Source organism: Triticum aestivum, chromosome 2A (assembly GCF_018294505.1).
Source record: "Triticum aestivum cultivar Chinese Spring chromosome 2A, IWGSC CS RefSeq v2.1, whole genome shotgun sequence".
NCBI classification, from domain to species: domain Eukaryota; kingdom Viridiplantae; phylum Streptophyta; class Magnoliopsida; order Poales; family Poaceae; genus Triticum; species Triticum aestivum.
Genome location: NC_057797.1, coordinates 699,478,227 through 699,490,788, shown reverse-complemented (window position 1 = coordinate 699,490,788; position 12,562 = coordinate 699,478,227). Strand labels below are relative to the sequence as shown.

The following is a 12,562-nucleotide window of genomic DNA, read 5'->3' as shown; positions in this document are numbered from 1 at the left end:
ACACCGGCATGTGGGGTCTCATTTCCCTTCCTCCCTATGCTCATCCCATCACTTGTATATTCATCACGTTAACTTGCCAGACCGATTAAATGGTTGGTTAGACCGACTAATCTGTTGTCAGGCTGATTAATCATTGTTGGCATGTTAATTTGTGGGCAAACAAAGCCCAATTGTTTGGCCCATAAACCCTCCCGCTCCTAAATAGCTAGGGTTTAGCCCTCCTGTCACCCCTCTTGCTCCTTTCATCCCCTCCCGACCTAGATGGCGGCCGACCAAGTCCTCGTCGGCGTGCTGCCACTTCCCCTCCTCCCATGTGTGTCGCCGCTTCCTCTTCTCCCTCTACGCACCGCTACTTCCCCTCCTTCGTGACATAACACCTACTGCAACCGACCCGTTCAGATGCCCTTCACGAAGGCCGTCACCTTCCCTCTGTCTGTCATCATCGTGTGGCCACCATCTCTTAGAGTTGCGACACGGGCAGAATTTAGCAAAAAATGTTGTATAAATGTTTGTTGATGACTTTTGATGCCCACATGGATGATTGTTGTTGTATACATGTTTGTGGTCTATTGAGAAAAGAAAACGGTGCCATTTGCCTCCTATTTGCAATGTAGATTTTCCCTCCATACAAAATTTGCTTCTATTGAGTTGAAAAATCCACTAATTAGTGGTTGACCGGTTAATCCGGTTAATACGCCGATTCAACGATTAATCACTACTCCCAAGTTGAGTGAGCAGTTACCAGATAGCGATTTCCTCAACATTCTTACCCCGCAAGATGTGTGCACGACGCTACCTGTCACCGAGGCCAAGGGCCACCAAAGGGAACATGGGATGCAACTTCAAGTCCGTGGCACAGAACCTGCAACCAGGGGAAGGACGCCAAACCGGATCGACGAGGAACAGAGATTGCACGACTTCGACACCTACTTCTTTTAGTTCTTACTCATAGCCTTGTGCTTCTTCGTCAACCTCTTCAGTTGACCTCCTCACTACACTCGAGATTACGCGACTTCAATGTCTACTAGCTGCTTCTTTTGGTTCTCTATCGATAGGTTTTGCAGGTTTACTACTGGACAATTTGTACAAAAGAGAAGACAAGGGAAATATTTTTGGTCTTTTCATTAGTTCAACAATAAAGCAGATAAGAGCCAATCAGAAATATTTTTGGTTCACAATACTTAAGACTAAATACCGCAAACAAGAAATATTTTTGGAATTTGTAAGTTTTGCAACATAAATAAACGCAAAGATGAAACAAACAACAAAAAGAAAACAACAGAGAAAAGCCAAAAACAACAGCCAAAAAAACAAACGAAAACAAAAGAACAACGAAAGAGAAATATTTTTGGATTTTCTAAATCACAAAAGGCAAAGAACTCAGAGAAACATAACAAAAATAATTTGAAATTTTTGTTTCTTCTCAAATAAGGCAAACAAGAATGCAAAGAGAAGCAAAGATAAAAGATTTCCAAAGTTTCAACAAAGAGGAAATCAAATAAACATCCAAAAGAAAAGCAAAAAAGAACCAAGAAATATTTTATTATTTTCTCAAAGAACTTCAAAAGAACAAAACTACAAAAGGAGAAAGAAATCTTTTTGGGTTTCTTTTAAAAGCAAAGAACAAAAAACAAAAGAAGCAATAGGAAGCAAAAAAAACACTACAGACACTTAAGACTCAAAAGAGAAATCTTTGTGGAATTTTTGGGTTTTGCAACTTTTTTTTGAACGTGTGCAACTTCAACACAAAGGCGAAATAGCAAAAAGAAAACATCAAAAAATATGCCAAGAAGAACAATCAAAAGAAAGCAAAAGATCAACGAAAGAAAATATTTTAATTATGGATTTTCTGACAAATAGAAGGGAAAGAACAACTAAGAGAAACACAGAGAAATGATTTTGGAATTTTGGCTTTTCTCAAAGAAGGCAAAGAGAAGCAGAGATAAAAGATTTTCAAAGTTTTAACAAAGAGGTAATCAAATAAACATCCAAAGAAAAAAATGAGGAAATATTTTTGTGGTTTTCTCAAATAACATCAGAAGAATAAAAAGATAAAGAAATCTTTTTGGGTTTCTTTTAATAGCAAACAACAAAGAAACAAAAGAAAAAATAGGAAGCAAAAAAACATTTCAAACAATTAAGACTCCATATGACGCAAACAAGAATCTTTCTGGAATGTTTGGGTTTTACAACTTAAACACAAAGATGAAAGAAACGACAAAAAGAGAAAAAGAAAGAAAAGAGAAAAAGAATAACCAAAAGAAAACAAAGGAAACAATTAGGACTCAATAAGACGCAAACGAGAAATCTTTTGGAATGTTTGGTTTTGCAACTTAAACACAAAGACGAAAGAAACGACAAAAAGAAAACAACGGAGAAAATCCAAAAAGAACAACCAGAAGAAAACAATGGAAAACAGAAGAACAAAGAAAAAGAAATATATTTGGATTTTCTAAAACATAAAAGGCAAAAAAGAACTCAAAAAACACTTCAAAAATATTTTTGGATTTTTTTTCTTTTCTCAAAGAAGGCAAACAAGAAAGCAAAAAGAAGATTTTCGAAGTTTTAAAGACAAAATCAAATAAACTTCCAAAGGAAAAGCAAAAAGAACGAAAGGAAAAAATAAATCTTTTTGGGTTTCTTTCAAAAGCAAACAACACACAAACAATAGGGGGTAAAAAAATACAACAAACACTTGGGACTCAATAAGATGCAAACAAAAAATCTTTTTGGAAATTTTGGGTTTTGCAACTTAAACACAAAGATGAAAGAAACAATAAAGAAAAGTAAAAAGAACAACCAATAGAAAACAAAAGAACGACGAAAGAGAAATATTTTTGAATTTTCTGAAACATAAATGCAAAGAACCCAGAGAAACACAACAAAAATAATTTAGAATATTTGGTTTTTATCAAAGGCAAAAAAGAACCCAAAGATAGAAGATTTCCAAAGTTTGAACAAAGAGGCAATCAAATAAACTTCCAAAGAAAAAGCAAAGAGAACGAAGAAATGTTTTTATTGTTTTCTAAAAGAACTTAAAAATACCAAAAGAACTAAAGGAGGGTTTCTTTTAAAAGCAAACAACAAACAAACAGAAAAAATAGGGAGCAAAAGAAACAAAGGAACACAAAAGAAAACAATCAAAAACCAAATTAAACTAAACAAAGAAGAAAGAGAAATATTTTTGGGTGTTTGATCTTTAACATAACACCTACTTGCTACTTCTAGTTTCATCGCACAATACTTCTTCGGCAACCTCTTCAGTTGAGACAGTGACTACACTGGAGATTAGGCGACTTCCATGTCTACTAGCTGATTCTTTGGGTTCTCCATCAACAAGTTTTGCCATTGATTTTTCTAGTACTAAGTGACCACTTTTACACAATCAAGTACATCTCTATGAATCCTTGATACTGGACGTATTTTCAAATAGTTTACGATTCTTTGAGTTTGTCAGCTATTCGACCTTCAGATTCTCATGTTCATGTTCTTACTACTGATGGAACTTCCCTCCAAGTCGACAGTCGAGGCACTCTTACTACTTCGTCTTTTCATGTTAATTCTTTTGCTCATGTTCCTTGGCCCATGCAACTCATTTTAGGTGGTCAGATTGTCGACATTGGTTGTACAGTCATTCTTTAGTTTAACTCTTGTTCTGATTAGTAACCTCAGATGGATGCTTTACTTGGTGTTCCTCTGGGAGCTTGACTGGTCCCTTTGCTACCAATGTCAACAGTCTCTCCTCCTTGGTTACTTCGTTTATTGTCTCTTTGTGGCATCATCGCCTGTGTCACTTGTGTGGTTCTTGTTTCTCATCCTTAGTTCGAAGTGGTCTTTTCATGTTAATTCTTTTGCTCATATTCCTTGGCCCGTGCAGCTTATTTTAGGTGGTCAGATTGTCGACTTTGGTTGTACAACCATTCTTTAGTTTAACTCTTGTTCTGATTAGGATCCTCAGATGGATGCTTTACTTGTGTTGGCCATCATCGTTGTAACTCCCACGTCCTCTGGGAGCTTGACTGGTCGCTTTGCTGCCACCATCGATAGTCTCTTCGCCTTGGTTACTTCGTTTACTGTCTCTTTGTGGCATCATCGTCTTTTTCACTTGTGTGGTTCTTGTTTCTCATCCTTAGTTCAAAGTGGTCTTCTTGGACCTATCTCTAGCGGTGTCTTTAGACTATTAGGTTTGTCGGCTTGGCAAACAGGTTCAATTACTTTATCTTCATAGCGAGATTGTGTCTCGTCCTTTCTGTCTTGTTCATTTTGATGTTTGGGGTCCAGCTCCCTTTGCCTCAAAAAGAGGCCATCACCAACACACATGGATATATTGTATGATTTTCTTGTAGTGGGGTCTTATCTATCAGTAAGAAGTTCGCCCCCATGCTTCATACCGGGTTTTCCACTCCCAATTGTGTCTTCCATGAAGATTTTGCTTGTGAGTTCATCTATCATTTGTTGTGCGGATTCCTTGCTGAGCAGGGCACACTTTCTCAGTTCTCATGTTGTGGCCCTAATGCTCAGAATGGTTTGCTAAGTGTAAGCATCATCAACTTCTTGAGGCGGCTTATGCATCGAAGATCAACACCTCTTTTTCACCTCACTTTTGGGTTGAAGTTGTTTCTACTTCCACCAACCCCGTCAAAGTCAGCCTTCCTTGCTTTGCAAGGTGACATTCCTATCGAGTGTCTGTTTGTCGTTCTCATGGCTACTAAGCGCTTCATTTGTTTTGTTGCGGTTTACTACATTCTTCTCCCCCCCCCCCCTAACGCGCCAAACTGACTGCTTAGTCTATGGAATGTGTCTTCTTAGGTTACGCTGATGAGCACAAGGGCTATCAGTGTTGGGATCCTATCAATCGGTGAATGCGCATTCCTCAGGGTGTGACTTTTGACGAGTCTCGTCCTTTCTATCCACGTACATCCTCTCCTTCGGCCTCTCCCATTGAGGATATTTCTTTCGTAACGCTTTCTGATACACCTATCACTCATGTTTTGCCCTCCTAGATCCATTCCAATGTGTCTCCCTGTACTACTATTGTAGACCGCACGCCATCATCACTTGTGGCTTCCCCACCTCATTCATCCCCTAAGACTTCCCCGGTGATTCCCCCGCATCCTCTTCTTTACTACACTAGTCATCCGCATCTTGTGGATTCTTCTGATGCATCATCTTTCGATGTGCAATCTCCCCCCCCCCCCCATTACTATGTCTCCTTCTATTGGAAACGCACTGCCTCAAGCTCAACCTAGCTTCCGCGCTTGCCCGCTTCCACCTATTGATCACTATGGGTGTTCTGGCACTGCTCTTCTCAATACTACCACTTACAGTGACACAATGTTCACCCAAACGGCGACATGCGATGGCAGAGGAGATTGCTGCTCTTGAACGCACTGACACGTGGGATCTCATTTCCCTTCCTCCTCATGCTCAACCCATCACTTGTATATTGTACATTAGTCTACAAGATTTAGACTCTGATGGTTCCCTTGCCTTACAAAGCTCGTCTTGTGACTTGTGGCTTTCAATAGGAACATGGCTATGACTACGACAAGACATTTTCTCATATGGCCCACATGACCACTCCCCGCACACTTCTCATTGTGATATTTGCTCGCCACTGGTCTGTCTCTTAGCTTGATGTCAAGAATGTCTTTTTTAATGGTGAGTTGCATGAGAAGGTCTACATGTAGCCACCACATAGATATTTTTCCCTGATGGCATGATCTGCCATATTTGTCACTCCCTCTATGCCTTTAGCCCTCATGCACGGTTTGAGGTTTTTTGTCTCAACGATGACTGCGACTAGTTTCTGCAAACGCTCATGATCCTGCACTTTATATCCATCTTTAAGCTCATGGTCGAGCTTTGCTCCTATATGTCGATGACATGATCATCACTACCAACAACTTTGAGTGCATTGCCTTTTTGAAGGCTCGTCTTAGTGAATAGATTTAATGTCTGATCTTGGTCCCTTTCACTACTTGGAACTGAGGTTTCTTCTACCTCTAATGGCTTCTTTATTTCCCAAGAGAAGCACATTCAGGATCTTCTTGCTCATGCTGCTCTTAATGATAAGGTCATTGCTTAATCTTGGTCCTCTTCGCTACTTCCTTGAGATTGTTCTCTTATTTCCTAAGAGAAGTATATCCAGAATCTTCTTGCTCGTGTCGCTCTTACTGATGAGCGCACTGTTGAGACTCACTCCTACGGAATCAACGTCCACCTTTCTGCCCACCTTTGCTCCCTGCCAGTCTGGATGGGCATTCTTTGCCTTGCTGCGGGTTGCTATGAGTACTGTCTCAATCCCACATCCCATGTTCCCTTTGTGTGCGACACCATAACCGCACGCTCAAGCACCACCAATGGTGAGCAGGAGCTCGGACAGTCAACGCGTACCTGGATTATACACGAGACAAGCCGAGGACAGGCGCTACCTAAAGTCGAGGCCAAGGGCGCAGTAGGAGAACATGGGGTGCTTAATCAAGTGCGTGACCCACAACCCGCAAACAGGAAAAGAGCGCCAAGCCAGATCGATGGGGTACGAAGAGTGCACAGGCACGTGGATGCTGGATCAAGTCCCTCTGCTGCCACCGCCACCAGTATCTGCCTTTGTTGCCTTGTCTACCAGTTATTTTCAGGATTGGCATCATCCCCTTGGGTCACTTGTGATCTCTCATCCTTAGTTCGACGTGGTCTTCTTGGATCTGTCTCCGATGATATCCCTAGTCCACGGTCTAGTTACCTTATACTCGTAGCGAGACAGTGCCTCAGCGTCCTTCCGACCTTGTTCAATATGATCTCAGGGGTCCATCTGCCTTTGCCTCTGGTAGTAGCTTCTCTTGACACACCTGGATATACTTTATTTCTTCTTGTAGTGAGGTCTTATAAGCTTTTTGCTACCATGGTTCACACTCAGTTCTCTACGCCTATTCGTGTGTTCTATGATGGCTCTGGTGGAATCCTTTCTGAGCAGACTTTGGTTCTCTTATCCTGGTGCTCATGCTCAGAATGGCGTGGCTGAGCGCAAGCATCGTCACCTTCTTGAGACGACTCGTCCGTTGATGGTCACCGCCTCTCTTCCGCCGCACTTTTGGGTCAAGTTTGTCTCCACTTCCATCTATCTCATCAACCTTTAGCAATCCACTGCTCTGCAGGGTGACGCTCCTTTCGAGCGTCTATTTGATCGTTTATTCAACGTTTCAATTGTTTGGTTGTGTTTGCTATGTCCTTCTTGCCCCTCGTGAACGCCCAAACTAACTTGTCAGTCTGTTGAGTGTGTCTTCTTAGGATACAACGATGAGCATAAGGGATATTGTTGTTGGGATCATGTTGGTCATCGGATGCCTACTTCTTGGGATGTGACTTTTGTTGAGTCCATCTTCTTCGGCCTTTTAAGTGGAGTATATCTCTTTCCACAGTTTTCCCGACACTCTTCTCTGATTATTGTAGAACCAACGCCATCATCTCCTATGATTTCCTCACCTCACTTATCACATGATTCTACACCTTCATCACTGGTGGCTTCCTTGTCTCCATCACCTAAGTTTATCCCGATGATTCCAGCTCGTATTCTTCCATCTTTTCCTAACTTCTATATAGGACATCTACGTGTTGTGGATGCGTCTACCGATGTGCCATCTTCCCCATTTCAGCCTACTTATGGCTTGCGTCCTCGTCCGCTTTGGCATGTTGACCGCCAATGTCTTCCAAGCGTTGGCGATGCTGTTCTTGAGCCAACTTCTTACTGTGATGTTGTTCATACCAAATGGCACCTTGTGATGGCAGAGGAGACTGCTGCTCTTGAGCGCATCGGCACGTGGGATATTGTGTATGTTCCTCCTCGTGTTCATCCCATCACTTTGTGGGTCTACAAGGTTAGGACTCACTCTAATGGTTCTCTTGGGCGTTACAAAGCTCGTGTTGTGGGTCATGGCTTTCAGCACGAGCATGGTCCTGATTACGATGAGACTTTCTTTGACCACTGTTCGCACACTTCTTATTATGGCCTCTGTTCGCCACTGATCTGTGTCTAGGCTTGATGTTAAGAATGCATTTCTTAATGGTGAGTTGCGTGAGGAGGTTTACATACAACCACCACTGGGTATTCTACTCCTTACGACATGATTTGTCGTCTTCATCGCTCACTATGGCTCTAAGCAAGCCCCTCACACCTGGTTTGAGCGTTTTGCCTCTATGGTGGTTGTTGTTGGTTTTCATCGAGTGCTCATGATCCAACGTTGTTTGTCCTCCTTTCTGCTCCTGGTACGACTCTTCTTCTATATATTGATGACATGATCATCACTGACGCAGACCATGAGTATATTTGCCTTTGTTAAGGCATGTCTTAGTATGCAGTTTCTTATGTCTTATCTTGGCCCCCTCTGCTACTTTCTTGGGATTGAGTTCCCTTCCTGCTCAAAAGTAATAATTTAGGATCTTCTGACTCGCGCTGCTCTTACTAATGAGCGCATGTTGAGACTCCCATGGAGCTCAATGTTCACCTCCCTATTAGTGATGTTGACCTACTGTCTGATCTGGCGCTTCATCGACATTTTGTTGCAAGCCTTGTTTATCTGCCTGGCACTTGCCCGAAAGAAACAGACTACAGTGCAGTGCCCCCCGTTCGAGTGCACCTCCTCCCGCGGCGTCATCGCTCCACTTTCCTACTATATGCTCCGCGGCATTGTCGCCGTGGCTAGGATGGTGGCAAAATCGCTAGCGCCGATGCCTCTCGCACGATGTTGCTAGAGCCTTCATCCTCTCAAGTGGCATGAAACTCCCATGGAGCTCAACATCCACCTTTGTTTGATCTGGCGCGCTATCATCATCTTGTTAGGAGTCTTGTCTATTTAGATGTCACTCGTCTAGACATTTCATACCACGTTCTCATTCTAAGTCACTTCATTTTTGCTCCCACTTTCTTATGTCTTATCTTGGCCCTCTACTACTTTCTTGGGATTGAGGTCCATTCTTGCTCAAAAGTAATAATTTAGGATCTTCTTACTCGCGCTGCTCTTACTAATGAGCGCATGTTGAGACTCCCATGGAGCGCTGCTCTTACTAATGAGCGCATGTTGAGACTCCCATGGAGCTTAATGTTCACCTCCCTGCTAGTGATGTTGACCTACTGTCTGATATGGCGCTTTATCGACATTTTGTTGCAAGCCTTGTTTATCTGCCTGGCACTTGCCCGAAAGAAGAAACAGACTGCAGTGCAATGCCCCCCGTTCGAGTGCACCTCCTCCCGCGGCATCGTCGCTCCACTTTCCTACTATATGCTCTGCAGCATTGTCGTCGTGGCTAGGATGGTGGCAAACTCGCTAGCGCCGATGCCTCTCGCACGATGTTGCTAGAGCCTTCATCCTCTCAAGTGGCATGAAACTCCCATGGAGCTCAACATCCACCTTTGTTTGATCTGACGCGCTATCATCATCTTGTTGGGAGTCTTGTCTATTTAGATGTGATATCAGTACTGTGCATGACTCCGTGCAACATAGCTCACCAAGCATATTGGTGTCGATGCTTCCTTCGTATGCTCCAATGTGCAGGATCAAATAATTCCTCCATCTCTTCAAACTCAGTGTTGTTGATCCACCATTAGCTAGGGAAGGATTTTATTCTCTAGTACTCCCTCCATTAACTATTATAAGATGTTCTAACTTTTTCTGAATCAGGTGTATATAGACACGTTTTAGTGTGTTTTGTTCACTCATTCCTGTATGTAGTTCATATTAAAATATCCAAAACATTTCGTATTAGTGAACAAAGGGAGTATATGTTTATACTTAAAAGAAGGAATTCGCCCTCGCCCTTTATGGTCATCCAGCCGGGCATAGCTCCCCCCTGTGGCCTCCGCCCCGAACATACCTCCCCCTAAACATGCTCGAGTGCACTCTTGCTCCTTTTCTAGACCATACACCATACTCTAGATTCTCTCGGCCAAGATCCTTATTTAGTAGCAACTAGTCGTCAACCCGCTAGCCTATTTTAGGTAGATGTATATAGGATGAACACCTGCTAACATTTTTTTGGATGCAATGTTTTTTCAAAATTTGAATTCAGAACTAATAATAATACAATTATGAACGACCGCAACTAATAACATGCATAAAACCAATGCATGTTGGTTATTTATGATATGAATGATCTATTTTCAATAGATTCCTAATCGGATAATTTACATATATGTAGGTTTACCAATTGTCTCACACTAATAATTTTTTGTCTTTTATTATTTGGACGGCTTGATACAGGTGTACTCACATATTAATGGAAGGAAACATATTACACGCCAAAATGATAATGGTCTCTTTCCTTGTAAGTTTACTTATTGAGTTTCCCCCAGCCATGTCTTAATCACTGAAAACAAATATGTAACATACCTTGCTTTTAAATGATAAATGTATTTCTATTCTGATAAATGTATCTTTCCTTTTGTTAGTACTGCGAGTCAAATCTTGGGTGTTTCCTAACCTAAGTGCCTCCTTTCAGCTCGAATACTGATCTGAAATATAACTGCTGGGAGCTTATAATGCAAGACATGTTCTACTCCAAATCAATTAATCGTCTGAACTGATTTATTCAAGAAACCAACTAACAAACAGAAGGATCAGATGGATGAGTTCAGCACACCATATGTACAAAAAAAACTATACATAACTATGAGGCATGCTTGTAGAACCTGATTCCCAGTTTCATCCATAAACTGTAACAAACTTAATATTATGTATTTAATCTGAGGAGCTAGCATACCTGCTGTAAGTGTCCACCAGTTCGACAGACGTGGATGATGCCATCGCCACCATTCGCCAGACAAAACAGGATTGCTGTTGCTGTTGGGGAACAAACTGTTGCTTGTCTCCGGCTGCTAGATGTGCTTGCTGCCTCTTCTACGTCCCAATAAATTTGACTTGCTCGTGCAGTACTCACCTGCCGGAAGGAAGCAGGATGGAAGTCAGAAAGGGAGGGATAAATAAAGGAGGAAGTGATTTTATTGGCCTAGGGCGCTGGCTTGAAGTTGATGTGCGCGACAGAAACTTGCAGAGAAAATGATCTGCATAAATGATCCTCTAGAAAAATACTGCACACAACAGTGCTATTGTTACTTCATAAATATGGAATAATCATATAGACTCATTTTGCAGCCATGAAAATTTGCATATAGGCTATAGCATCTTGTAAGGGGAAAAAGCTGCACGGACAACAATAGCTACTATTAATGAGAGTGTATATCACGTCATGTACTCTATCCTAAATTCAATACTGTTAGAGCTGCTCCGAACCATTATATACTATTAACTTCTATATAGAAATTGATCCTTTTTCAACTATAAATCTCCACAGTGATATCATGAAAAGAAATAACCATTGCATAGGTATTCTTAAAAATATTATCTCAAACATGGCAATCAGGTCCAAGTTCTAGCAGTTAGATGGAGGAGGGATGATTCCCCCGCAAAAAAAAAAGATGGAGGAGGGGTGATTGGAACTGGGTAGATGGTTACTCTATTGTGCTATATGGTGTAACGAATGCACCTGTATGTCTATTCGGTCTTCATCAAGTCGTTGATAAAAAAGTCAGGTTGCCGGCACATGCATGGTGAATGATGCAACATATCTTCCATTGGCATTAATACATCATAGTTAAGCTTCCTTCAATCTTGGTCTTGCAGGCCCTGCTGGCGTATCCCCTTGCAGCACAGTCCTACGCACTGATCAACCGGTATGATACATCTCCAAGACAGCGACCTTCCTCTTCCTGCCATCCTCCTTTGTGATTCAATTCAAATCAGATTTTGTCTATGGACAGGAACGGGTTGATGTGAGGCGACTGGTGGCTGATGATGCCATGTTATGCGGAAAGGACTCATCAAAGGCGAGTTCAATTAGGAGAAGAACATGAGGAGAGACGGATGCAGCAGGCATCGTTTTTAGGAAGAACAGAAAAGATGGCGGTTTCAGTGAAATTGGGATTTACAAATGGCAGCCGCGCAGGAGTAATACATTGGTTTAGGGAAGGACATCGTAGCTGCAACTTTTTTGGCAAGCAATGAAGAGCATGAATACTTGCTTAATTTTCTTTTCAGATACTTAGCTTAGCGGCGATTTGAGTTGGAGAAAATGTCGAGAAAGAAATCTGGCAAGTGGGCGGAAGAGAAGAGAGGAGGCTGATCTAACATGCAACGGTAGTGGGGCCTGCAGGAACCCATGAGATATGCAAGGTTCAGCAATCTATGGAGAGGAAGAAGGCCTGCGTCAGGGAAGATGACAGCAGATGAGATTGTAACCATCGATGGAGCCATGTTTTTGCATTGGATTGAAACTATGTTGGACTGTAGATTGTATACCCGTGGGACTCTGTTGGATTGAAACTATGTTGGACTGCAGATTGTATACCTGTGGGACTCTGACCACAGTCTATTATTTAATCTGAATCAATGATTTAAAATCCAAAGGAAAGAGATAGAGTTTGCTTGAATTAGAGTAGCAAGAGAAACGTGGAAGAGAAGTGGAATCACATCTCGTGTGATTCTATTTTTATAACCAACGCTAACGATTGTGG

The 12,562-nt window shown here is 41.8% G+C and overlaps 1 protein-coding gene across 10 annotated transcripts in view; it reads right to left on the bottom strand.

Annotated features, from left to right (window-relative positions):
• LOC123190353 (uncharacterized) overlaps nt 1–12,562 on the bottom strand; it is a 28,607-nt gene that overhangs the window by 12,332 nt on the left and 3,713 nt on the right. For all 10 annotated transcript variants that reach the window (XR_006496300.1, XR_006496301.1, XR_006496293.1 and 7 more), the window contains exon 4: nt 10,753–10,929. Coding sequence is in view for 1 of the 10 variants with exons in the window: in XM_044602978.1 (XP_044458913.1) it covers nt 10,926–10,929 (4 nt within the window). In the remaining 9 variants the exon portion in view is untranslated. The remainder of the gene's footprint in view (nt 1–10,752; nt 10,930–12,562) is intronic.